The sequence below is a fragment of the Phascolarctos cinereus genome, unplaced genomic scaffold, assembly GCF_003287225.1.
Source record: "Phascolarctos cinereus isolate Bilbo 61053 unplaced genomic scaffold, phaCin_HiC Scaffold_5;HRSCAF=322, whole genome shotgun sequence".
Taxonomy (NCBI): domain Eukaryota; kingdom Metazoa; phylum Chordata; class Mammalia; order Diprotodontia; family Phascolarctidae; genus Phascolarctos; species Phascolarctos cinereus.
In genome coordinates, this window is record NW_027555958.1 from 247019348 (window position 1) to 247039037 (window position 19690).

A 19690-nucleotide genomic window follows, 5' to 3' on the forward strand; every position below is an offset into this window, starting at 1 on the left:
CCATTTGACTAAGACTGCTCTTTCCAGTTACCAAAGATCTCTTGATTGCTAAATCTAATAGTCCCTTTTTCAGTTCTCATCCTTCTTCATCTTTATGCAGCATTTGATCCTATTGGCCACCTCCTTCTTTTGAATACTCACTTCCCTAAGTTTCAATGACACTGCTTCCTTGTGACTTTTACTATCTATTGAACCCTAGGTCCCCTTTGAAGGCTTATCCACGTTTTTGCCCTCCTATGTAGGTGTATTCAGGCAGCTAGGTGGCATAGTGGATAGAGCCTAGGCCTGAAGTCAGGAAGACTTGCGTTCAAATCAGGCCACAGACACAGTGTGGCCCTTTTTGCCTCAGTTTCTTCATGTGTAAAATAAACTGGAGAAGGAAATGGCAAACCAGTCCAGTATCTTTGCCAAGAAAACTCCAAATGGGGTCAAGATGAGTTCAGTCAGAACAGAACAAGTGGGTGTATCACTTCCATCTCCACTTACTGCCTGGACTTTGCCTCTTTATCAACCACTTTGTTCTTCATCCCCTCCAACTTGCATTCTAATTCTAATGTGTTTTCTTTCCCTCATTAGAATGTAAGTCCTTACCTACATGTACAAAAATGGTGGCAAAGAATTGGAAATTGAGAGGATGCCCATCAATTGGGGAATGGCTAAATAAGTTGAGGTATATGAATGTAATGGAATACTAGTGTGCTGTAAGAAATGATGAGCAGGCAGACTTCAAAAAATCTGGAAAGACTTACATGAACTGGTGCAGAGTGAAATGAGAAGAACCATGAGAACATTGTACACAGTAACAGCCACACTGTGAGATGACTGACTTAGATAGACTTGGCTTGTCACAGCAATGCAAGAATCTAAGACAACTCCAAAAGACTCATGATGGAAATTGCTATCCACATGCAGAGAAAGAATTATGGAGTCTGAATGCAGATGGAAGCATACTATTTGCTCTCCTTTTTCTTTGTTGTTTTGTTTTATTGCTTCATTCTCACGGTTCCTCCCATTAGTTACAATTGTTCTTTACATCATGATTAATGGGAAAATATGCTTAATATGAATGTATAAGTACAGCCTATATAAGACTGCATGCTGTCTTGGGTGGGGGGAGTGAGGAGTAGAAGGGGGAGAAAATTTAAAACTCAAAATCTTACAGGAGTGAATATTGAAAACTAAAAATAAATTATTTTTTTAAAAAAGAATGTAAGTCCATTAAGGGTGGGACTGTCAAGTTTGTAACTGTATCCTTAAAGCATAGCACAGTGCCTGGCATATAATGCTTAGTAAATACTTTTCCTATCTCAGGAGTCTGACTTTTGCTCTCTCTATCTCTTGGTGATCTCATCAGCGCCTTTGTATTCAACTATCATTTCTATATAGAAGACTCACAATCACTATCTCCAGCATTCATCTTTCTCCCCAACTCTAGCCTATGAATCTCCAGCCAGGTGTTTGACATCTCCACTGATTTCTCACAGCAATTCCTGGTCAACTTGTTCAAAACAGAACTTATTATCTTTCTCCCAAAGCCACTCATAACTTTCCTAGTTCTGTCAAAGGCACCACCGTTCTTCATTGCTCAGTTGAAACCTAGGAGTTATCCTCAGCTTTTCATGCTCATTCTCCATATCCAGAAAGTTGTCAAGTTTTATGAAGTTCCACTTCTTCAATGTCTCTAAAATCCAACCCCTGCTCCTACACCGCAACTATGCGGGTTCCCCCAAGGCTGTCCTGGACCCTCTTTCTCTTCTCTGTGTAGCTTTTAAAGCTCTTCATGATTTGGTGTTAGCCTCATTTTGCCATGCTAATAGCACATTGCTCCCATGCACCCTGCGTTTCAAACTGTCCTATTTGATGTTCCTGGGACATTCCCTCCACTGCATACTTTCGCACTGGCCGCCCCGCCCGTACTTGTCTCTCTTCTTAATTCCAGCTAACTCCCTTCAAGTCTCAGCTCAAGCACAGCCTCCAAGAGACTGATTCCCTGGTTGGGTTCCTCTCCCCACCCCCACCCATCCCAACCCCGGCTCCATCACCGTGCACGCTTTTTATTTGTATCCCAAAGTATGTCATAATAGGCTTTTAATAAATACTTGTTGATTGACTTGAGCTTTACTTAGTAATTCCTCCTACTGTGGGGGGCCAGCTGTGCGACCAGGAAACTCATCCAAAAGAAAATGCCCCCGTGAAAGGCATACACTAGGCCAGCGGGTTACAGGCGTACGTCTGGGCCCACGGCTCTGGCGCTGTGGGTGGAAAGCTCGCAGGAGCAGGGTGTGCATTTCCAAGCCCCAGCCTGGGGCGATTGTTGAATGACAGCCCCACCCCCTCCCACCAGGCGGCTAGAGCAGCTCTGGGAGCCGCCGGATCCAGAACTTTAGTGCTCAGGACCCAAGGCGCGCCCCACCCTACCACCAACCCTAACTCCCCCCACCCCCCAACAATCCCTGATCACCCCAACGAGGGTCAGGCCCCCTTCCAGGAACGAAATCTGTCCCCCACAACCCTGTCTCCGCCCCGTCCGGTCCCCACCCAGACAGGACCCCCGGCTCCCTTTTTTCGGAACAGGCGCCAGACCAAACAGCTATGAAACCTGGGGTCCTTCGAAGAACCCGGAAGTGGTGGTTTGTCACAAAGGCGGCGAGACACGTGGACGAAGTCGCGGCTTTGGCCGGAGCCGGTGTTCGCTGGTAGCCGGGGAGGACCCCGAGCTATCGCCTCCGCCCCGCTGCAGGGTACGGCCCCATCATCCCTGAAGCTCATAGCCATCCGCCGCCCTTCTTAAGCTACTCTCCGGCCTAGACGGCTAGGAAGTCACCGGCCAGCCTGCGCACCGATCCCCCCAGACCCTCAGACGCTCTGCTCCGGCCTGGCTCCCCATCCCCCCATGGTCCGGAGATGAAGTTGTTGTCCCTTCTTCACCCACATTCCCGACCACAGTCGATTTCCTTCAATGTCGCCAAACCGTCTTCCCGAATTCCCTAACCCTGACGCCACAAGCGAAGCGCTCAGCATCCTACTCTCTCTGCTCCTCCCCAGCCTGCGTTCTGTGCCCATCCCAGAGGCTTATTCCCGACCTTCCCACACCTTTCCCCGTCTGGGGGACACAGATGTGGTTTAAGCTCCCTTTCCTCCAGCGGCCCCATCTTCCCCACTATGGCACTGAAGGCATTTGGGGACCAGAGGAATTGGGGTGCAGGAGAGGAAGCGGTTCTTGATCGTTGGCTAAACTCTGGTTTTCCCCCTTCTCTAGTGTTTTATTATCTATACCCCCTCACCTCAACCCTAATTCACAGGTTTTGTCTTTTCTGTAGGGGATGAGGAGTTGGCAATGAGCCTAAAGTTTTGTCTGTCATTTATTCCTAGGCCTCTTCATCCTCTGAGATCCCTTTGTGCCCTGCCTCTCCCTTAAGTCTATTTCTTTTTCTTTTCCCAGGTCTTGGCAAGTGTGGCTCCTGCCACACCTGGGGACTATGTCCATCCTATATGTCTCTCCTCACCCTGATGCCTTCCCTAGCCTCCGGGCCCTCATTGCTGCACGATATGGGGAATCTGGACCTGGTCCAGGGTGGGGAGGGCCTCCTCCCCGGGTTTGCCTCCAGCCACCCCCTACCAGTGGAACTTCCATCCCCCCACCTCGTCTGCCAGTCCTGGAGCAGGGACCAGGGGGCCTGAGGGTGTGGGGAGCAGCTGCTGTTGCCCAGCTGCTGTGGCCTGCAGGGATGGGGGGTCCTGGAGGGAGCCAGGGAGCTACTCTTGTCCAACAGTGGGTCAGCTATGCTGATGGAGAGCTTGTGCCTGCTGCCTGTGGGGCCACACTACCTGCTTTAGGGCTTCGGAACCCAACCCAGGACCCTCAGGTGAAGAGGGAGTTATGGGAAGGAATTGGGGACATGGAAAGAAAATGGAAAAGGTTGAACTAAAGGGTGGGTCTTAGGAGAAAAGGAGATTGTGAGACAAGTGGAGTAAGAGGAGTGCTGGATTTGGAATTGGAAAACTTAGGGAGTCCCAGAGCCATTACTTCCCAGGGGTGAACTCAAATGTTATCTCATCTTTCTGAACCAGAGATTATTCACCTGCAAAGTTGAACTAACTAGTTGAACCACCTATTTTACCGGACTATTTTGAGGTCCAAAGGATATTAATAAACACATAAGTATGTATGTATAGGTACACACACACACACATATATCTCCTTTGTAAATTTTAGAACCCTCTACAAATATATACCTTTTTTTCTTAGACATGTGATTTCATTGGTGCCAGACACTCCTGGTTACCATTATTATGGCTTGTTAATTTAGATTTTGAATTAGACAAAAGAAGAGAGACAGGATGAGAATGATGAGTAAAAACTGATTTGAAGGGGAAGGGAGAGACTAGGTGATAAGGGAGCAATAGAGAAAAGAGAATTTAAGTAATTAGGAAACAAGATGGGGGGAAGGGACCAAGACCAGAGTTAGGTGTTTTGGCTCGTAGGTGGGATAAAAGTCTGATTTCTGGAGAGCATTAAGAAGAAAGTAATAGTATGGCGCCAAGATGGAAGTGAATCCTGGGGGGAGAGAGGGTTTCTAATAGCTGACTTTTATGTGTTATTTCAGTATTTGGAAAATATTTCACATTATCTTAAGTTGCTTTCCACAATTTTGTGAGCTAAGTACCTTAATTATTATTATTAGTCTTATTTTCCCAGTGGGAGACAGGATTAAAGAGGTTAATGACTTGCCTATAGTCTTGAGGGGTGAGCTATGTGGTGCAGTGGATAGAGTGCTGGGCCTAGAGTCAGGGAGACTCATCTTCCTGAGTTCAAATGTGGCCTCAGACACTAACTGTGACCCTGGGCAAGTCCCTTAACCCTGTTTACCTCAGTTCCTTGTCTGTACATGAGCTGGAGAAGGAAATGGCAAACCATTTCAGTTTATTTGCCAAGATAACCTCAAATGGGATCACAAAGTGTCAAACACAACCGAAAAAGGACTGAACTGAACAATTGTCTCAAGATATCCCAAGTGGGATTTGAAGCCAGATTTCTTTTGACTACAATTCCATTACTGCCTCCCTTTTCACCTCCTGTTTGTTCCTTCTTCTCAGGCAGCTCTGGGAGCCCTGGGACGGGCACTGGGCCCGCTGGAAGAGAGACTGAGGGTGCACACCTATTTGGCAGGGGATGCTCCCACTTTGGCTGACCTGGCAGCTGTTACAGCCCTTCTGCTACCCTTCCGCTATGTGAGTTGCCCTGGGGTGGGCTGAGGAAGAAGAGTGTTTGGGGGGGAGAAAGCAGACCTAGGAGAGGGTGGAATGAAAAGGGCGAGTGTCAAGAGGATGTGCAGAGACAAAGGAGGGGAATTTCTGGGCAGTCTGGCTGGGGTATGCTGTACCTTCCCTTCATCGTGCCCTCCATGCCTCCTTCTCCCTAGGTTCTAGACCCTCCTGCTCGCTGGGCTTGGGGTAACGTGAGCCGCTGGTTCATGACATGCATCCAGCAACCAGAATTTCGAGCTGTGTTAGGGGAAGTGTCCCTGTGCTCAGGGGCACGGCCTGTCCCACAGCAGTCAGGTAAGGACTGGAGAAGGGGGGCTGAGTGGATCATGGAATTGTAGGATCACAGATTTAGAGTTAGAAGGGACCTTAGAAGCAATCTGGTCCAATTCTCTCATTTTACAAATGAGGAAACTGAGGCCCAAAGAGATTAAGTGACTAGCCTAAGTCTTATGATTCCAAATTCATGGTTGGTTGTGCTGTGCTATGCGATATTCTCAAGGATGCCCAGTCTTCCTCCTCTGTGGAGCTTACTTCCTGTCTTTGGCTGTGGAGAACTGGAGAGAGAAATAGTGTAAAGATTCAGGGACAGTGATAGAGGAAGAGTTGACATAGTAAATGATAGAGGAGGAAGCAATGAGCAAAATGGTACCAGGCTAACATTTTCTGACTCTTATCTGAAGTATGAGGCTACTTTCTGCAAAGACGCAGATGGTTGAGCCTTTTTTTCAGGCTCTGAGGCTTCTGGACCCCCCAAAACTGCAGCTCAGCTGAAAAAGGAAGCAAAGAAGCGGGAAAAGCTAGAGAAATTTCAACAGAAGCAAAAGAACCAGCTCCATCAGCCACCCCCTGGGGAGGTAAGACCTTGGGAGAAAAGGGAGGTAGAAGAGGCTGAAGGTATGGGTGCCCTAGAACAGGCTTTGAATCATCTTCTCTTTCCCATACAGAAGAAGCCGAAAATTGAGAAGAAAGAGAAACGGGACCCTGGGGTCATAATTTATGACACCCCTACCCCACCAGGGGAGAAAAAAGGTATTGGGCAGGAGGAGGAGAAAGACCTAGCAACATCTCTTCCTTCCCCTGACTCCTAAGCTGAATCCACATCTCTCTACTATATGTCCTCCATCTGAGGAGAAGGAGAGGTAGTATGTCATAGTGGACAGAAAGTTGGACTCAGGTTCAGGAAGACTTGGGTTCAAGTCCTGTCTTGACACATGATGACTGCATGACTCTGGGCAAGTTGCTTTACCTTTCTCTGCCCTAGGCAACTCTCTAGTCCTTTCCTCCCTTATTTCTATTCTCCTTTATGCCCAGAATTTTGCACTGTGACCTTGCTGACATTTCGTCTCCCCCTTCAGATGTCAGTGGCTCCATGCCTGACTCCTATAGTCCCAAGTATGTTGAGGCTGCTTGGTACTCATGGTGGGAGAGCCAAGGATTCTTCAAACCAGAGTATGGGGTAAGCATGTGGCTGAATGCTGTGCTAAAGTGGAGGGAGGGCTAGATTGAGAACCAACTGCTGGGGGGCTGGTTACTGGGGTCTGAGAAGGGAGTGTTAGCTAGGAGTGGCCAGAGGCAAGGGAGGCTGGAAAATCTAAAGGTAGCATGCCCCTTCATGTTCCCTTTAGCGTGCCAGTGTGTCAGAACCTAACACTCGAGGTATCTTCATGATGTGCATCCCACCTCCCAATGTGACAGGGTCCCTGCACCTTGGCCATGCCCTTACCAGTGCCATCCAGGACTCACTGACCCGCTGGTGAGACCCTTCTACTTCCTAAGACCCCTCTCTATGGTCTCTGAACCTCCACTTCCAGCCTCTTCTTTTCATTGGCTTCCCTTTCTCCCCATTAGCTTTCTATTCCTTTGATATGTTTTTCTCCATGGGTCCTCTTTCTTCCGTCACTGGTTTAGCTTTTTTTCCCCCACTTATTTCTTGTTGGCTTCTTTGTCCACTGTTTCCTTTTCCTTCCCTTGCTTGGTTCCGTGGTCCCATGACTTATCTCTCATTTATCCATCTTGGGTGTCTTGATGGACTCTTTTGTCATCCTTCTCCAGTTCAGTGATTTATAGAGTCGTTTCCCTGACTTATATTGACACAGTCTGACCCATCCACCTTGAAGCTCTGGTTCCTTTTTTTCTAGTTGGTCCACTGACCTCCCTGCCTTATCAATATAACCACCAAGTCCCTTCTCCAATTGGATTATTGGCTCTTTTCTTTCATAATGAGGCCATATTGTTACTGAAACATTGCATCCCCAACCCTAACCCTTCCAGGCACCGAATGAGAGGAGAGACAACCCTGTGGAACCCAGGCTGTGACCATGCTGGTATTGCCACACAGGTGGTTGTGGAGAAGAAACTATGGCGGGAACGTGGGCTGAGCCGCCACCAGCTTGGTCGAGAGGCCTTTCTGCAAGAAGTCTGGAAATGGAAGAACGAGTGAGTGCACAACACTTCTCCTTTTCTTTGCATGGATGGATTTACAGGGTCAGGGAGGAATGTCTGCCTCCATATTCTTTGCATAGAAGAACTTTGATGACCTAGGTTCTCCTTTCTTCAAGACAATGATAGGGCAGTTAGTTGTCATTGGTTCCATGATGGAGAGGCATACCATAGAGTAGGGTAGTGAGGGGGAGAGAGAGAGAGAGACAGAGTGTGTGTGTTGTGTGTGTGTGTGTGTGTGTGTGTGTGTGTGTGTGTGTGTGTGTGTCTGCTCCCAGCAGGCAGAGGGCATATGAAGATTAGGAAGAGTGGAGACAGGGGTGACCAACCTTCCTCCCCAAGCTTTTCCTTCATCTGTTTCCAGGAAGGGAGACCGAATTTACCATCAGCTAAGGAAGCTCGGTGGCTCCCTGGACTGGGATCGAGCTTGTTTCACCATGGACCCTGTGAGTGTAGAGGGTGTTCCAGGGAATTGGGATTAGGAGTTTAGGATTCACTAGATTTGGTGACCTAGCAGCATCACATATGGACCAGTAAGTCCTTCGTGAACTGCTTTCTGTGCTCACAGCACCGTGAGCTAGGTATAATGGGAGAAAAACAGGAGAGGTTGTCCTTGCTTTCAGGGGGCTTTATAAGGGGAGGTGGTGGTGGCAACCATGTTAGGAGATGCAGCCATGACTGTGCACCCCAGTGACCCCAGATAGTAGGTAAAGGGCAGACTTTCTCAGCAGCCAACCTATCCACCCACAGGGAGTATTTATTAGTTACAACCTCTTGTGCCCCTCTTCAAGGGTTTTCCTGAAGGAGCCCATAGACGCAGTAGAAACAGGAGGGGACAGTGGAGTGTACGCTTATGCGAATATGCCTTTTTTTAATGTTTTTTTGACGGTTGCATCAAATCCAAACCCTTCTGCCTGGTTTTCAAGGCCCTACCTTTGTCTTTCCTGACTTCTGGAATCATAGGATTTAGAATCGGAAGGAAACTCAGAGATCGTCTAATCCAAGTGCTTCATTTGCTAGATAAGGAAATTGAGGCTCAGAGAGATTATAGGGTCATAGATTTAGAGTTGGAAGGGACCTTAGAGGCCATCTTGTCCAACCCCCTCATTTTACAGATGGAGAAACTGAGGCTCAGGGAGGTGAAGTGAAACTTGTCCCAAAGACAGGCAGAGCCAAGAATCTGCCCAGGTCCTGCCCAGGTTCCAAGGCCCAGTGCTCTTTTCCCAACAAACCTTCTCTCTGCTCTTGTCAGGCTGGGTCCCAATGTCCCCAGGACACACCAAGTGTATTCTTGAGGCCATTATTAGCAGGTAGAATCCTTGCTGCTGCAGGAAACACACAGTTCTCTCACTGTGGCCCATCTTGTTGTGTCCCTAAAGATGAGGACAGGGGAGTGGGGGGAAGGGGACTAGAGTAAGGGCTGAAATCCATTACCTTCATGGTCTCTGAGGTAGAGAAAACTGTTCTACCCTGGGCGTATGGTGGGAGTGACCAGGCCCCATCAGGATTTTCTTTTTTCCTTCCACCCCAGATCCTTCACCCTGGCAACTAGGACCCCCTTCTCCAAGAGGGAAAAATTCTTCTCTTTAACCCTTGTCCCCCATTCCATCCCCTTCCAGAAACTCTCAGCAGCTGTCACAGAAGCTTTTGTCCGCCTTCATAACGATGGTGTCATATACCGCAGTACCCGACTCGTCAACTGGTCCTGTAGTCTCAACTCTGCCATCTCTGACATTGAGGTGTGTGGTATCCCCAGGAAGAGTTATGATCTCCCCAGGCTAGCTTCTTGGCTCCCCTACATTGCCCTAAACCGTCTTCCCGATCCATTTCCTGTTACATAAAGTTCCTTTTCTAATTTCCTCCATTCTTCCGCTGATTTTTTCACAGGTAGATAAGAAGGAGCTGTCAGGCCGAACCCTACTCTCTGTCCCAGGCTATGAGGAGAAGGTGGAATTTGGGGTCCTTGTTTCTTTTGCCTACAAGATACAAGATTCAGGTAGGGTCCAGGGACAGCTGGGGTCCTCTATCCTAGAGTAAAAGTCAAAGGCTAAGTCTTCCTTCTTCCCTTTCCCCAGAGAGTGATGAGGAGGTGGTGGGTAGCAACCACTCGTATTGAGACCATGTTGGGAGATGTAGCTGTGGCTGTGCACCCCAAAGACCCTAGATACCAGGTAAAAGGCAGATTCTTGCACCACTCCTCCCACCCACAAGTCTTTTTTATTAAGTACAACCTCTATGTTAGCCAGGCCCCTAGGACAGACAGAAGTACAACAATCCCTGCTCTTCAGAAGCAACTGGAATAAACCTGTCCCAAAATGATGGGGCTGTGGGTGGGAGGGGACATAAAGATTCAGAGGAGAAGACTCACATAAAACTAGGTTATATCCCTATCTGGAGCTGTGTATTTCTGTTCATTGGACCCAAGAACTGAGCTGGAGGAGGTTCTAAGGACAGACAGGGTGGCATTTCCCCTAGACATAAGAGTGGTTGAGAACTTCGAAGAAAGCTAGAGATCCATTCGTGAGGATGAAGTCCTTTGGCTGGGGTTTCAGGGTAGTCCCAATCTGCAGTTTATATCATGGAAGATACCTGTGTTCTCCTATCCCTTATCCTCGGACTCCTCCTCCTCATGGTGCTAATCTTTTCTGTCCTGATTCCCCTGTCCCCAGCACCTTCGGGGAAAGAGTGTTATGCACCCATTCCTCCTTCGAAGCCTTCCTGTCATCTGTGATGAGTTTGTGGACATGGAGTTTGGCACTGGTGAGTTTGGGGAGAGCTAGGAAGGAATAGACTTTTTACCCAACCCTCTTCAGGGACAAAGGTGTTAGGACACCTTCATATGTTTGGGGATTAAGGGGAGGGGCACTCGTGACATTCCTTCCTTCGCTGTTTTCTCCAGAGGATAGAGAAAGTGGATTTGCTTAGAGCAGGAGCTTTCCTGGAGATTTGGGGGAGAAGCTTCTTGCAGTGACCCATCTGGACGATAGCCTAGGAGTGTACAATTCTTTTGAAACTAGGAACCTCTGATCCTTGGTGACTGATGCTGTGACCTTCATGCCCTTGTCCTCCCCTGCCTCTAGGCGCTGTAAAAATCACACCAGCCCACGACCAGAACGATTATGAGGTTGGGCAGAGGCACAAGCTAGAGGCAGTGAGCATCATGGACCACCGAGGCAACCTCATCAATGTTCCCCCTCCGTTTCTGGTGAGAAGGGCTAAGAGGTGGAGTAGCTGGGAGGGCCATAGGAAGCCTGACAGATAGAGGAGAGAAAGGGAGAAGAGAAGCCTCATAAATGTGGGGCTAGGTAGAGGGGAAGGTTTAGGCTTGAGGGAGAAAAAAGGGCTGGTGGAACCCTGTGTGCTGTGGAGGCAGTGGGACTCCTAGGGCTCTGACATTTTTTCTACCTTGTAGGGCCTTCCTCGGTTCGAGGCAAGGAAAGCAGTGTTGGCAGCCCTAAAAGACAAAGGACTATTCCGGGCAGTGAAAGACAATCCCATGGTGGTACCTTTGTGCAAGTAAGAGTGAATTTTTTCTTTTTTTTTCCTTTTTCCTTTTTTTTTTTTGAGCAAATCTTTCAGCTGGAGGCCATGGCAGACCTTCAGGAAAAGGGGTCTCATTTTTCACGTGTATCTGTGCTCTGCAGCCGCTCCAAGGATGTGGTTGAACCCCTCCTTAAGCCCCAGTGGTATGTGAGGTGTGGGGAGATGGCCCAGGCAGCCAGTGCAGCTGTGACTCGGGGCGACCTTAAGATAGTGCCTGAAATCCATCAGAAAATGTGGCACTCCTGGATGGACAATATCAGGTACGTGTCAGGGGAGGGCTGGGGAAGCTAAAAGCTGAAATCAGTGGGGAGGTTGGAGAAGGCGGGGCAGGGGGAAGGATTTAGTCAGGAGAGGAAGATGGTCTTCCTAGGCTTTAGCCCCTTCTTTTAACTCTGTGCTCTTTCCCTTTCTCCCCAGAGACTGGTGCATATCTCGGCAGCTATGGTGGGGTCACCGAATCCCTGCCTACTTTGTCAGTGTCAACGATCCTGGAGTGCCCCCTGGGGAGGTGAAAGAACTGGGCTTTGGCATCCCTGAGGGAGATGGGAGGGCAAGGAAAGTCAAAGACTGAGGAACTAGATTTTGACATCTGTGCCTTCTGGGATCTGGGAGTAGGGTTGGGGGTTGGTGAAGGGGAGGGAGGTTGAAGGGGGATTGACAAGATAAGCAGGGATCCCTTTGGGAGAAGAATTAGGAGCATGAAGGACTGGATTCCTAAGTCTTTGAGGAGAATGGAAATGTGGGGGAGGGGAAATGCATAGGAGCTGGAGACTCATAGCTCAGGGAGGACCACATTCCTGTAAAGGAAAGGGAAATAAGCAGCATCCTAGGAGAGCCAGGTGCTGAGGGTATCAGAGTAACATGGCTTCTTATCCTGGGGACAGGATCCTGATGATCGGTATTGGGTGAGTGGCCGAAGCGAGGAGGAAGCCAGGGAGAAGGCAGCCAAGGAGTTTGGAGTGTCCCCAGACAAGATTAGTCTGTCACAGGGTATGCGAGGACTGGGGGCAGCCTGAGGGGCCAGCTGTGCTGGAGCTGGGACTCCTTCTTCCAGCCTGACTGCTGACCCTGGTTTCTTCCCCCTTGCAGATGAGGATGTCTTAGACACGTGGTTCTCTTCTGGCATCTTCCCCTTTTCCATCTTTGGATGGCCCAACCAGGTATAAAGGTTGTGACATTTGGATCCCCACAGGACTTGTAGGGGAAGATACTGGTTTACTGGTAGAGAGGACTGGGGGGTTGGACACCTGAGTCATAGGTTGGGGGTGAGAACAGAAGGGTAGTTTAATGGTTATGAGGGAAATAGACTGAGGAACTGGATGTCTGTGTCCTGGACCTTTCACCTCAGAAACCTGGGTCCCTGTTATGCTCTACCTTTTTTTCAGACAGAGGACCTAAGTATATTTTACCCAGGGACCCTCCTGGAGACAGGACATGACATTTTATTCTTCTGGGTGGCCCGCATGGTGATGCTGGGTCTGAAGCTAACAGGGAAACTGCCCTTCAAAGAGGTAAGAACAATAGCCCTTTCCTGTAAACTGTGGCTTCTGGCACTGGGTCCCCAAACTCTGCCCAACACTGGAGCTTCTGTCTTTAGCCTGGTCAATCCCTGATACCAGTTGGCCCTGCCTTCTCCCCCCCCCAAAAAAAAAAGAAGAAGAAGAAGAAGATCATTCCACGAAGGATATCTTTAAAATATTTGACCTAGGAAGCACTCCCTATCCTGGGACATCTGCTTTGAGGACCCTCAATGGGACACTCAGCAGATTACCCTCAGAATCTCCAAGCTATCTGCCTGACCCCTTTTAAAGGGTGGGGTCTGAGGGATAAGCCAGAGTATGGGGCACCAGAAACCTGTGGAGAATTAAGCTGAATTGCATGATGGAGAATTGAATCAAGGATTGTTGGGGTAGAGAACCCCTTCAGTGTTTCTCTTGTTTGGGACTAGTAGGAGAAGGAAGAGAAAAGCCATCTGACCTCAGTGACCCCTCTCCCTTCCTCCAACTCCCTGCACTGTCCCCACAGGTTTATCTCCATGCCCTTGTCAGAGATGCCCATGGCCGGAAAATGAGCAAATCACTTGGTAATGTCATTGACCCCCTGGATGTCATCAGTGGGCTTTCCCTGCAGGTAAGGCTAGATATTCAGGGCCTGGAGAATGAAGTAGAGGGGACTTTGGGGGATCTAGGAAAGGATTTCTTAACCTAGGGTCTGTGAACTTGTGTGTATGTGTTTCGATAACCATATTTTAATATAATTTGTTGCCTTAAAATTGTGTGTATCTTATTTTATGCATTTAAAAACACTGTTTGAGAAGGGGTCCATAGGCTTCACCAGACTGCCAGAGGGTTCCATGACCAAAAAAACCCCAAAGATTAAGATTCCCTACTCTAGGAGATTCCTGGACCCTCTGTGCTGAATTTCTTCAGTCACTCCCTCATCTCTATTTAGGGACTCCACGACCAGCTACTGAACAGCAATCTTGACCCTAATGAGCTGGAAAAAGCCAAGGAGGGGCAGGTATGGGGGTGTTAAGAGGTTGGGGAAAGCATATGACTTCTGAAGAGATGGGGTGGGAGGGTGGGGGGGGAGCCTGTGGAATCTTCTGAGGAAGCATGTGAGCTCACAGGAAAATGGGGAGAGGACTGGAGAGTACAGAGAAAGGAAGGGAAGAAGGAGAATGTTGTACTAGATAGAGTGCTGGCTTTGGAGTCAGACTGACCTGGGAACCAATCACCCACTCCTCATTACATGGAAAAGGTGAAGGGAATGAGACTCGGCCTCTGCCCTTTATTCTTGGTCAGAATCCCAGTGTCCGTGAACCCTTCCTGAAACCTGGATGCTGTAGCCAAAAGAAACTGACACCAACCTCCATGCTTTTCATTTATTGACTGTGTGACCGTGAGCACAAGTCATGTAATGTCTTTAAGCCTCAGTTTCTCCACCTGAAAAAAATGGATATAGACTAGATGGTTTCTAATCAATCATTCAGTCAGCATGCTTTTTTTTGTGTGTGTGTGTTTCGTTTATAATCAACAGTCATTTCAACATGTGAAGACAAGTCAGTAAGGATCTCATAAGCTCCTGGTATGTTCCAGGCCTTGTACTAACTACTGAGTAGTTCTTCACATTATCTGAGGGCAGACTTTGTCTATCGGCTGGGCTTGCTTGGCTTTTTTGCATTACCTGTTGTGGGGAATTGTTTCATGAAACTCCAAAGTTTCATGGCACCAGCACCCCTAATGTTGATCACCTCTACTCTAGAGGCAGTGGTCCTGTTTTTGCTGCTATTTTTGGCCCTTTGGAGTTCATCATAGCACTGCTAACTTCCTATGATTCCTGGCCCTTAGTTTGGCTAGATCAGCATGCATTAATTAATTGCCCACTGTGTGCTTGGGCAGCTAGGTGGCATAGTGGATAGCACAATGAATAGCCTGGGGTCAGGAAGACTCCTCTTTGTGAATTCAAATCCAGCTTCAGACACTTGTTAGCTGTGTGATCCTGAGCCAGTCACTCAACCCTGTTTGCCTCAGTTCCTCCTCTGTAAAATGAGCTGAGGAAGGAAATGGCAAACCACTCCAGTATCTTTGTCAAGAAACCCCCAAATGAGCTCATGAAGAGTTGGACACAACTGAAAAGTGACTCAATAATGACTATTACTGAGTGTTATGCATTAGTGATACTAACACAAAGAATGAAACATTCCTTGCTCTAAGCAGCTTAGCTTCTAATATGGTAGACAGTATTATATGAGATTATAAAGAATAGATATAAATATATGTATACACACACACACACACACATTGTACAGAATAAGTGTAAAGAGAACAATACAAATCAATACCAAGCAGTAAAAGGTGAGGATGTTTGGGAGAGGAAATCAGAAAAGGTTTCGTGTAGAATGTGCTTAAGCTGAGTCTCAAAGGGATGCTTTGACATGGAGGTGAGAGGAAAGGATGTTATAGATAAGAGGAGAGGCCAGGGCAGAGGCTGGGAGATGGAGGGTCCTGTGTGAGGAACAGAGAAGGCCAGTTTTGCTTCCCACTCTGAATCTATGGTGCCTTTGAGATGGAAGAAGGGCTATTTGTAGGGCCTTATAAGGATCTGGTATCTCTGACACACCTTATCTCTCCATGTAGAAGGCAGATTTCCCCAATGGAATCCCTGAGTGCGGCACAGATGCTCTCAGATTTGGACTTTGTGCCTACACCTCTCAGGGTATGACCTCACCCCACCCCCCACTCGCCCTCCCTGCTCTCCCAGGCTGTGCCTGAGGTCTGTCCTGGAACCCTCTGCAGTCCTACATGGGGTCTGCTAGCCCTGGGGCTTTGGGGGATGGGGTGATGGACATTATGTGGAGGTGGGAACAGTATGTATCTGTCTTCTTTTGCTCACTCCTCACTATCTCCCCAGGCCGAGACATTAACCTGGATGTGAACCGAATCCTCGGGTATCGACATTTCTGTAACAAGCTCTGGAACGCCACCAAGTTTGCCCTTAGGGCATTGGGAGATGGATTTGTACCCTCACCTATTCCCCAAGTGAGGGACCTCAGGGGCTGATAGGGGGAGGGTGGTACCCTCAAACTCTCCTCAAATATAGCTGAATAGGCACTAGGTCATTCTTGGGTGTGATGGGGTTTCTGAAGACAAGAAGACAGTTCAGCCCACTCCTGAGCTAATCTTTCAGCTCTCCTTAAACCTGCTTAAACCAATTCCTTGAGATTCTACAAGTCTATATGATTCCTTACCCCAAACTGGGTGGAATTTGCCATAGGCCAGACTCAGATGGCATGAGGTTCTTTGAGGGCTTGACCCCAAATGTAGCAGCAGTTTAAGCAGGTGCTAGCCTAATGGACTGTGCTGACCTGACTCATTCCCAGTCCCTGGGAATGGCATTTTTCCTGCTCATGCTACACCCCCACACATACTACCTACCATCATCCTGTGTAGGCCAGCAGTCAGGAGAGCTTGGCTGACCGCTGGATTAAGAGCCGCCTGAGTGAAGCTGTTGGGCTAAGCAACCAGGGTTTCCATGCCTATGACTTCACCACTGTCACCACTGCCCAGTACAGCTTTTGGCTCTACGATCTCTGCAATGTTTACCTGGTAAGGGTAGATTGGGTTCTGGGATGTACCTTGGTAGGGGGAGGGTGGATGTATTCTCTCCCAAAGAACCATGTGGGATGTTCCAGTCCTCATCAGATCCTGGGAGGTATCTCTTTGGTAGCTAAGCCTACAAAAGTAAAAGGGAAAAGTGAAGGTGGAGGGAGGCCAGAGAGAGGAGGTTTGGACAGGACAGTGCAGAAGGCCACTTGGGATCCCAGGGGAAGGAAAGTTAGGACTGGCCCCCACCAAGACATCCCCATTGTACCTGGAGACTTGTGTGAGTGCTTCGGGTTCCACAGGGGGATGTGAGGGAGCCTGGGTGTTTAAAGTGAGAAAGCTGGAGTAGGTGATCTCTGAGATCCCTTCCAAATCTGACAGACTGTGATTGGTCTGTTTTTGTTCCTTAGGAGTGCCTGAAACCTGTGCTCTCTGGGACGGACCAAGCTGCAGCAGATAGCGCCCGGCAGACCCTCTACACTTGCCTGGATGTGGGCCTGAGATTACTCTCACCCTTCATGCCCTTTGTGACTGAGGAGTTGTATCAGCGCCTGCCTCGGAGGGGGCCCCAGGCCCCACCTAGTCTCTGTGTTACCCCCTACCCAGAGCCCAGTGAGGTTCGAATTGATTCCAGAGCCCCTGAGGGAAGGTGGGGACTGGGGGGAGGGGCACAAGGGAGCCTCACCTAGGGAGGGTTGAAGGCTTGTCCTCTGTCTTTTGCCTCATGAACATTTTTGCCTCGTTACAGGTCTCTTGGAAGGATCCTGAGGCCGAGGCTGCTTTTGAGCTTTCACTCAGCATTACCCGGGCTGTGCGCTCTCTCCGAGCAGATTACAACCTCACCCGGAGCCAGCCTGAGTGTGAGGGACCCAGCATGTTGTCTTCTACCCTGTTACATCCAGGCCCCTGACATTTATCCCATCTGTGCTCCCTACCGCTTTAGCGTATCTGTACCCTCAGGCATCTTGTCTTGGTCCCTCTGCCAGCTCCTGCTCCTCTCCCTCACCCACCAGATGTCCAAGTGTCCAGTCTCACCTCTCCCTCTTTCTCCTGCCACAGGTTTCCTTGAAGTGGCAGATGAGGCGACAGGAGCACAGGCTTCTGCAGTGTCAGGCTATGTGCAGGCGCTCTCCAACACTGGACCTGTGACTGTCCTGCTCCCTGGAATCCCTGCCCCGCAGGGCTGTGCTGTGGGCCTGGCCTCTGACCGATGCTCTGTCCACCTGCAGCTTCAGGGGCTGGTGGATCCTGCCCGAGAGCTGGCAAAGCTCCAGGCCAAACGCGGGGAAGCTGAGCGTCAGGCCCAGAGGCTTCGGGAGCGTCGGGCTGTTCCCGACTATGCCACCAAGGTTCCCTCCCAAGTCCAGGAGTCCGAGGAGGCCAAGGTGTGTGGCTCTTTGGTGGCGTCCTCCCACATCAGGGTCCAAGGCCAGTTTCCCCCAGTTCCCCCTCAGTGAAAGGCCCCAGGCACTGGCCTGTCTGTTTCTTCCTGGCTACCAGGCCTGCTTTTGTTTCTCCCCTCCCATAACAGAATAGGATGCAGTTTCCCAGCTTTTCACCATCTCTCCTGTCACATAGCAAGTACACAGCTCCTTGGCAGTTCCTAAGGGATTTTCCTTGTCAGTAACTGTAAGAGAACTCAGAAGGCTGTAAGCACAAGACAGTCTTACCAAGCCTTGAGTTGTTTCCCTGGGGTCCTTGACATGAATACTGGGGCCGGAAGAGGGGTGGGAGAGTAGCACTTGGTCTTTCTGTTCCTGTCTGGACTCTTCCCACTAATGTCAGATCTGGGATGAGCTAGTGATGAGGAAACCGGTCTAGGGAAGAGAAGTATTTTAACAACAACAGTAGCAACTCACATTTGTACAACTCGTACTTTTGTGAAGTTCATGGAAATACCATCTTCCCCGTTTTTGTGAAGTTCATGGGAATACCATCTTCCCCGTTTTACAGATAGGAACCTGAAGACTCAGCGCCTTGCCCACGGTCACATAGAGGGTTAGTGGGGAAGCCAGCATTAATTTTGTGTTTTCTTGAGAGTGAGCCCGATGATATCTCTCTTTTACTAAAGGGGGCTGACACTGGGATATGAGGAAGTGGGCAGGTGTTACTGAGGGTTCCTAGGATGCCGTCCTGCTCCATCCCCCAGAACGGATGTGGACTTGGTCAATAAGACAACAAGTAACCCCTCTTGCATATATTCTACCCACCCCGTTGGGACTGAGGGGAGGATACCTTGGCTTCCCTGCCTACCCTTTGGAAGCTGATAATTTATCTTGGGGAAACAAAAAAGGAAGTAGGAAGAAAAGAAGGCAGTCACTGCCTGTGGTACCCAGGGGAGGCCCTTAACGTTTTTTGTTTGTTTTGGTGAGGCAATTAGGGTTAAGTGACTTGCCCAGGGTCACACAGCTTGTAAGTGTCAAGTGTGTGAGGCTGGATTTGAATTCAGGTTCTCTTGACTCCAAGGCCAATGCTCCATCCGCTACCCCGCTTAGCTGCCCTGGTCCTTATCTCTTAACTCTCCATAAGAAAACTGCAGTTTGTTCCCAGGAAGAATCTCTGGGGTGTGACTGACTGAAGTGCTTTCCTTAAGGCAGGTTTGTTAGGATAGAGGAATGATATGCCCCATTACACATTGTCCTTCATCTTCCATCTGTCTCTCATCTGGCGCCCTAACCCTCCCCAAGACTCACAGACACCTCATGATACTGCTGATAGGGGTAGAACTGGTGGGGCGGGTGTGGTTGGAACTGCTACTTCAAAGATGAATGCACCACTATGGATGGCGATGACATAGGATATTTGGTACCGTACTTCAGCTACCTCATGGGAAAATGGGCTTCCAAAATCCAAGTTTTCTAATTAAATGGACAGCCTGAATATGTTATCTCTGGGAGCTCGGAGGAGGGAGAAAAGGGAACACTGTGGGATAGGATAAGTAAGTGAGGCTTACACAGAAAGTGGGATTGAGTGGGGTTAGACTTCGAGATGGGCAGGAAGTTGTTTTCTTGGTGGTTTCCATTTGCCCTTTAGCTCCTCTCCAGGGTCCTTTCTCTCTGATCCCTTCCTGGGCTTAGGGGGTTTGCCTGCGTTCTAGAGGCAAGGGGAATCTGTTGAATCTGGGGGTTCTCACCCACTGTGTCTCCTCCTCCCCAGCTCCAGCAGACAGAGGCAGAGCTGAAGAAGGTAGATGAAGCCATTGCCCTGTTTGAGAAGATGCTGTGAGACCCGGAGACAGCTCCCCAGCACCCTGACCTCCCATCACTGGGTGGGGGGATGCGCTGCAGCAATAAAATATTTTGGCACAAACCTTATGTTTCTTTGTGTGATGAGTA

The 19690-nt window shown here is 49.1% G+C and overlaps 1 protein-coding gene across 1 annotated transcript; it reads left to right on the forward strand.

Moving 5' to 3' along the window:
• Positions 1 to 2579: 2579 nt before the first annotated feature.
• VARS1 (valyl-tRNA synthetase 1) lies at positions 2580 to 19664 on the forward strand. The gene is given in 31 exon segments (XM_020974213.2): positions 2580 to 2741; positions 3443 to 3866; positions 5098 to 5232; positions 5424 to 5562; positions 5998 to 6122; positions 6213 to 6297; positions 6624 to 6724; positions 6894 to 7021; positions 7540 to 7704; positions 8072 to 8153; positions 9327 to 9446; positions 9595 to 9703; positions 9783 to 9802; positions 9804 to 9878; positions 10377 to 10467; positions 10788 to 10912; positions 11120 to 11223; positions 11352 to 11510; positions 11668 to 11758; positions 12135 to 12240; positions 12340 to 12410; positions 12636 to 12761; positions 13276 to 13380; positions 13702 to 13770; positions 15390 to 15468; positions 15664 to 15791; positions 16203 to 16358; positions 16766 to 16972; positions 17104 to 17215; positions 17415 to 17740; positions 19512 to 19664. Coding segments are annotated over 30 exon segments (3795 nt in total). The 5' UTR covers positions 2580 to 2741; positions 3443 to 3479; the 3' UTR covers positions 19581 to 19664.
• Positions 19665 to 19690: the final 26 nt, after the last annotated feature.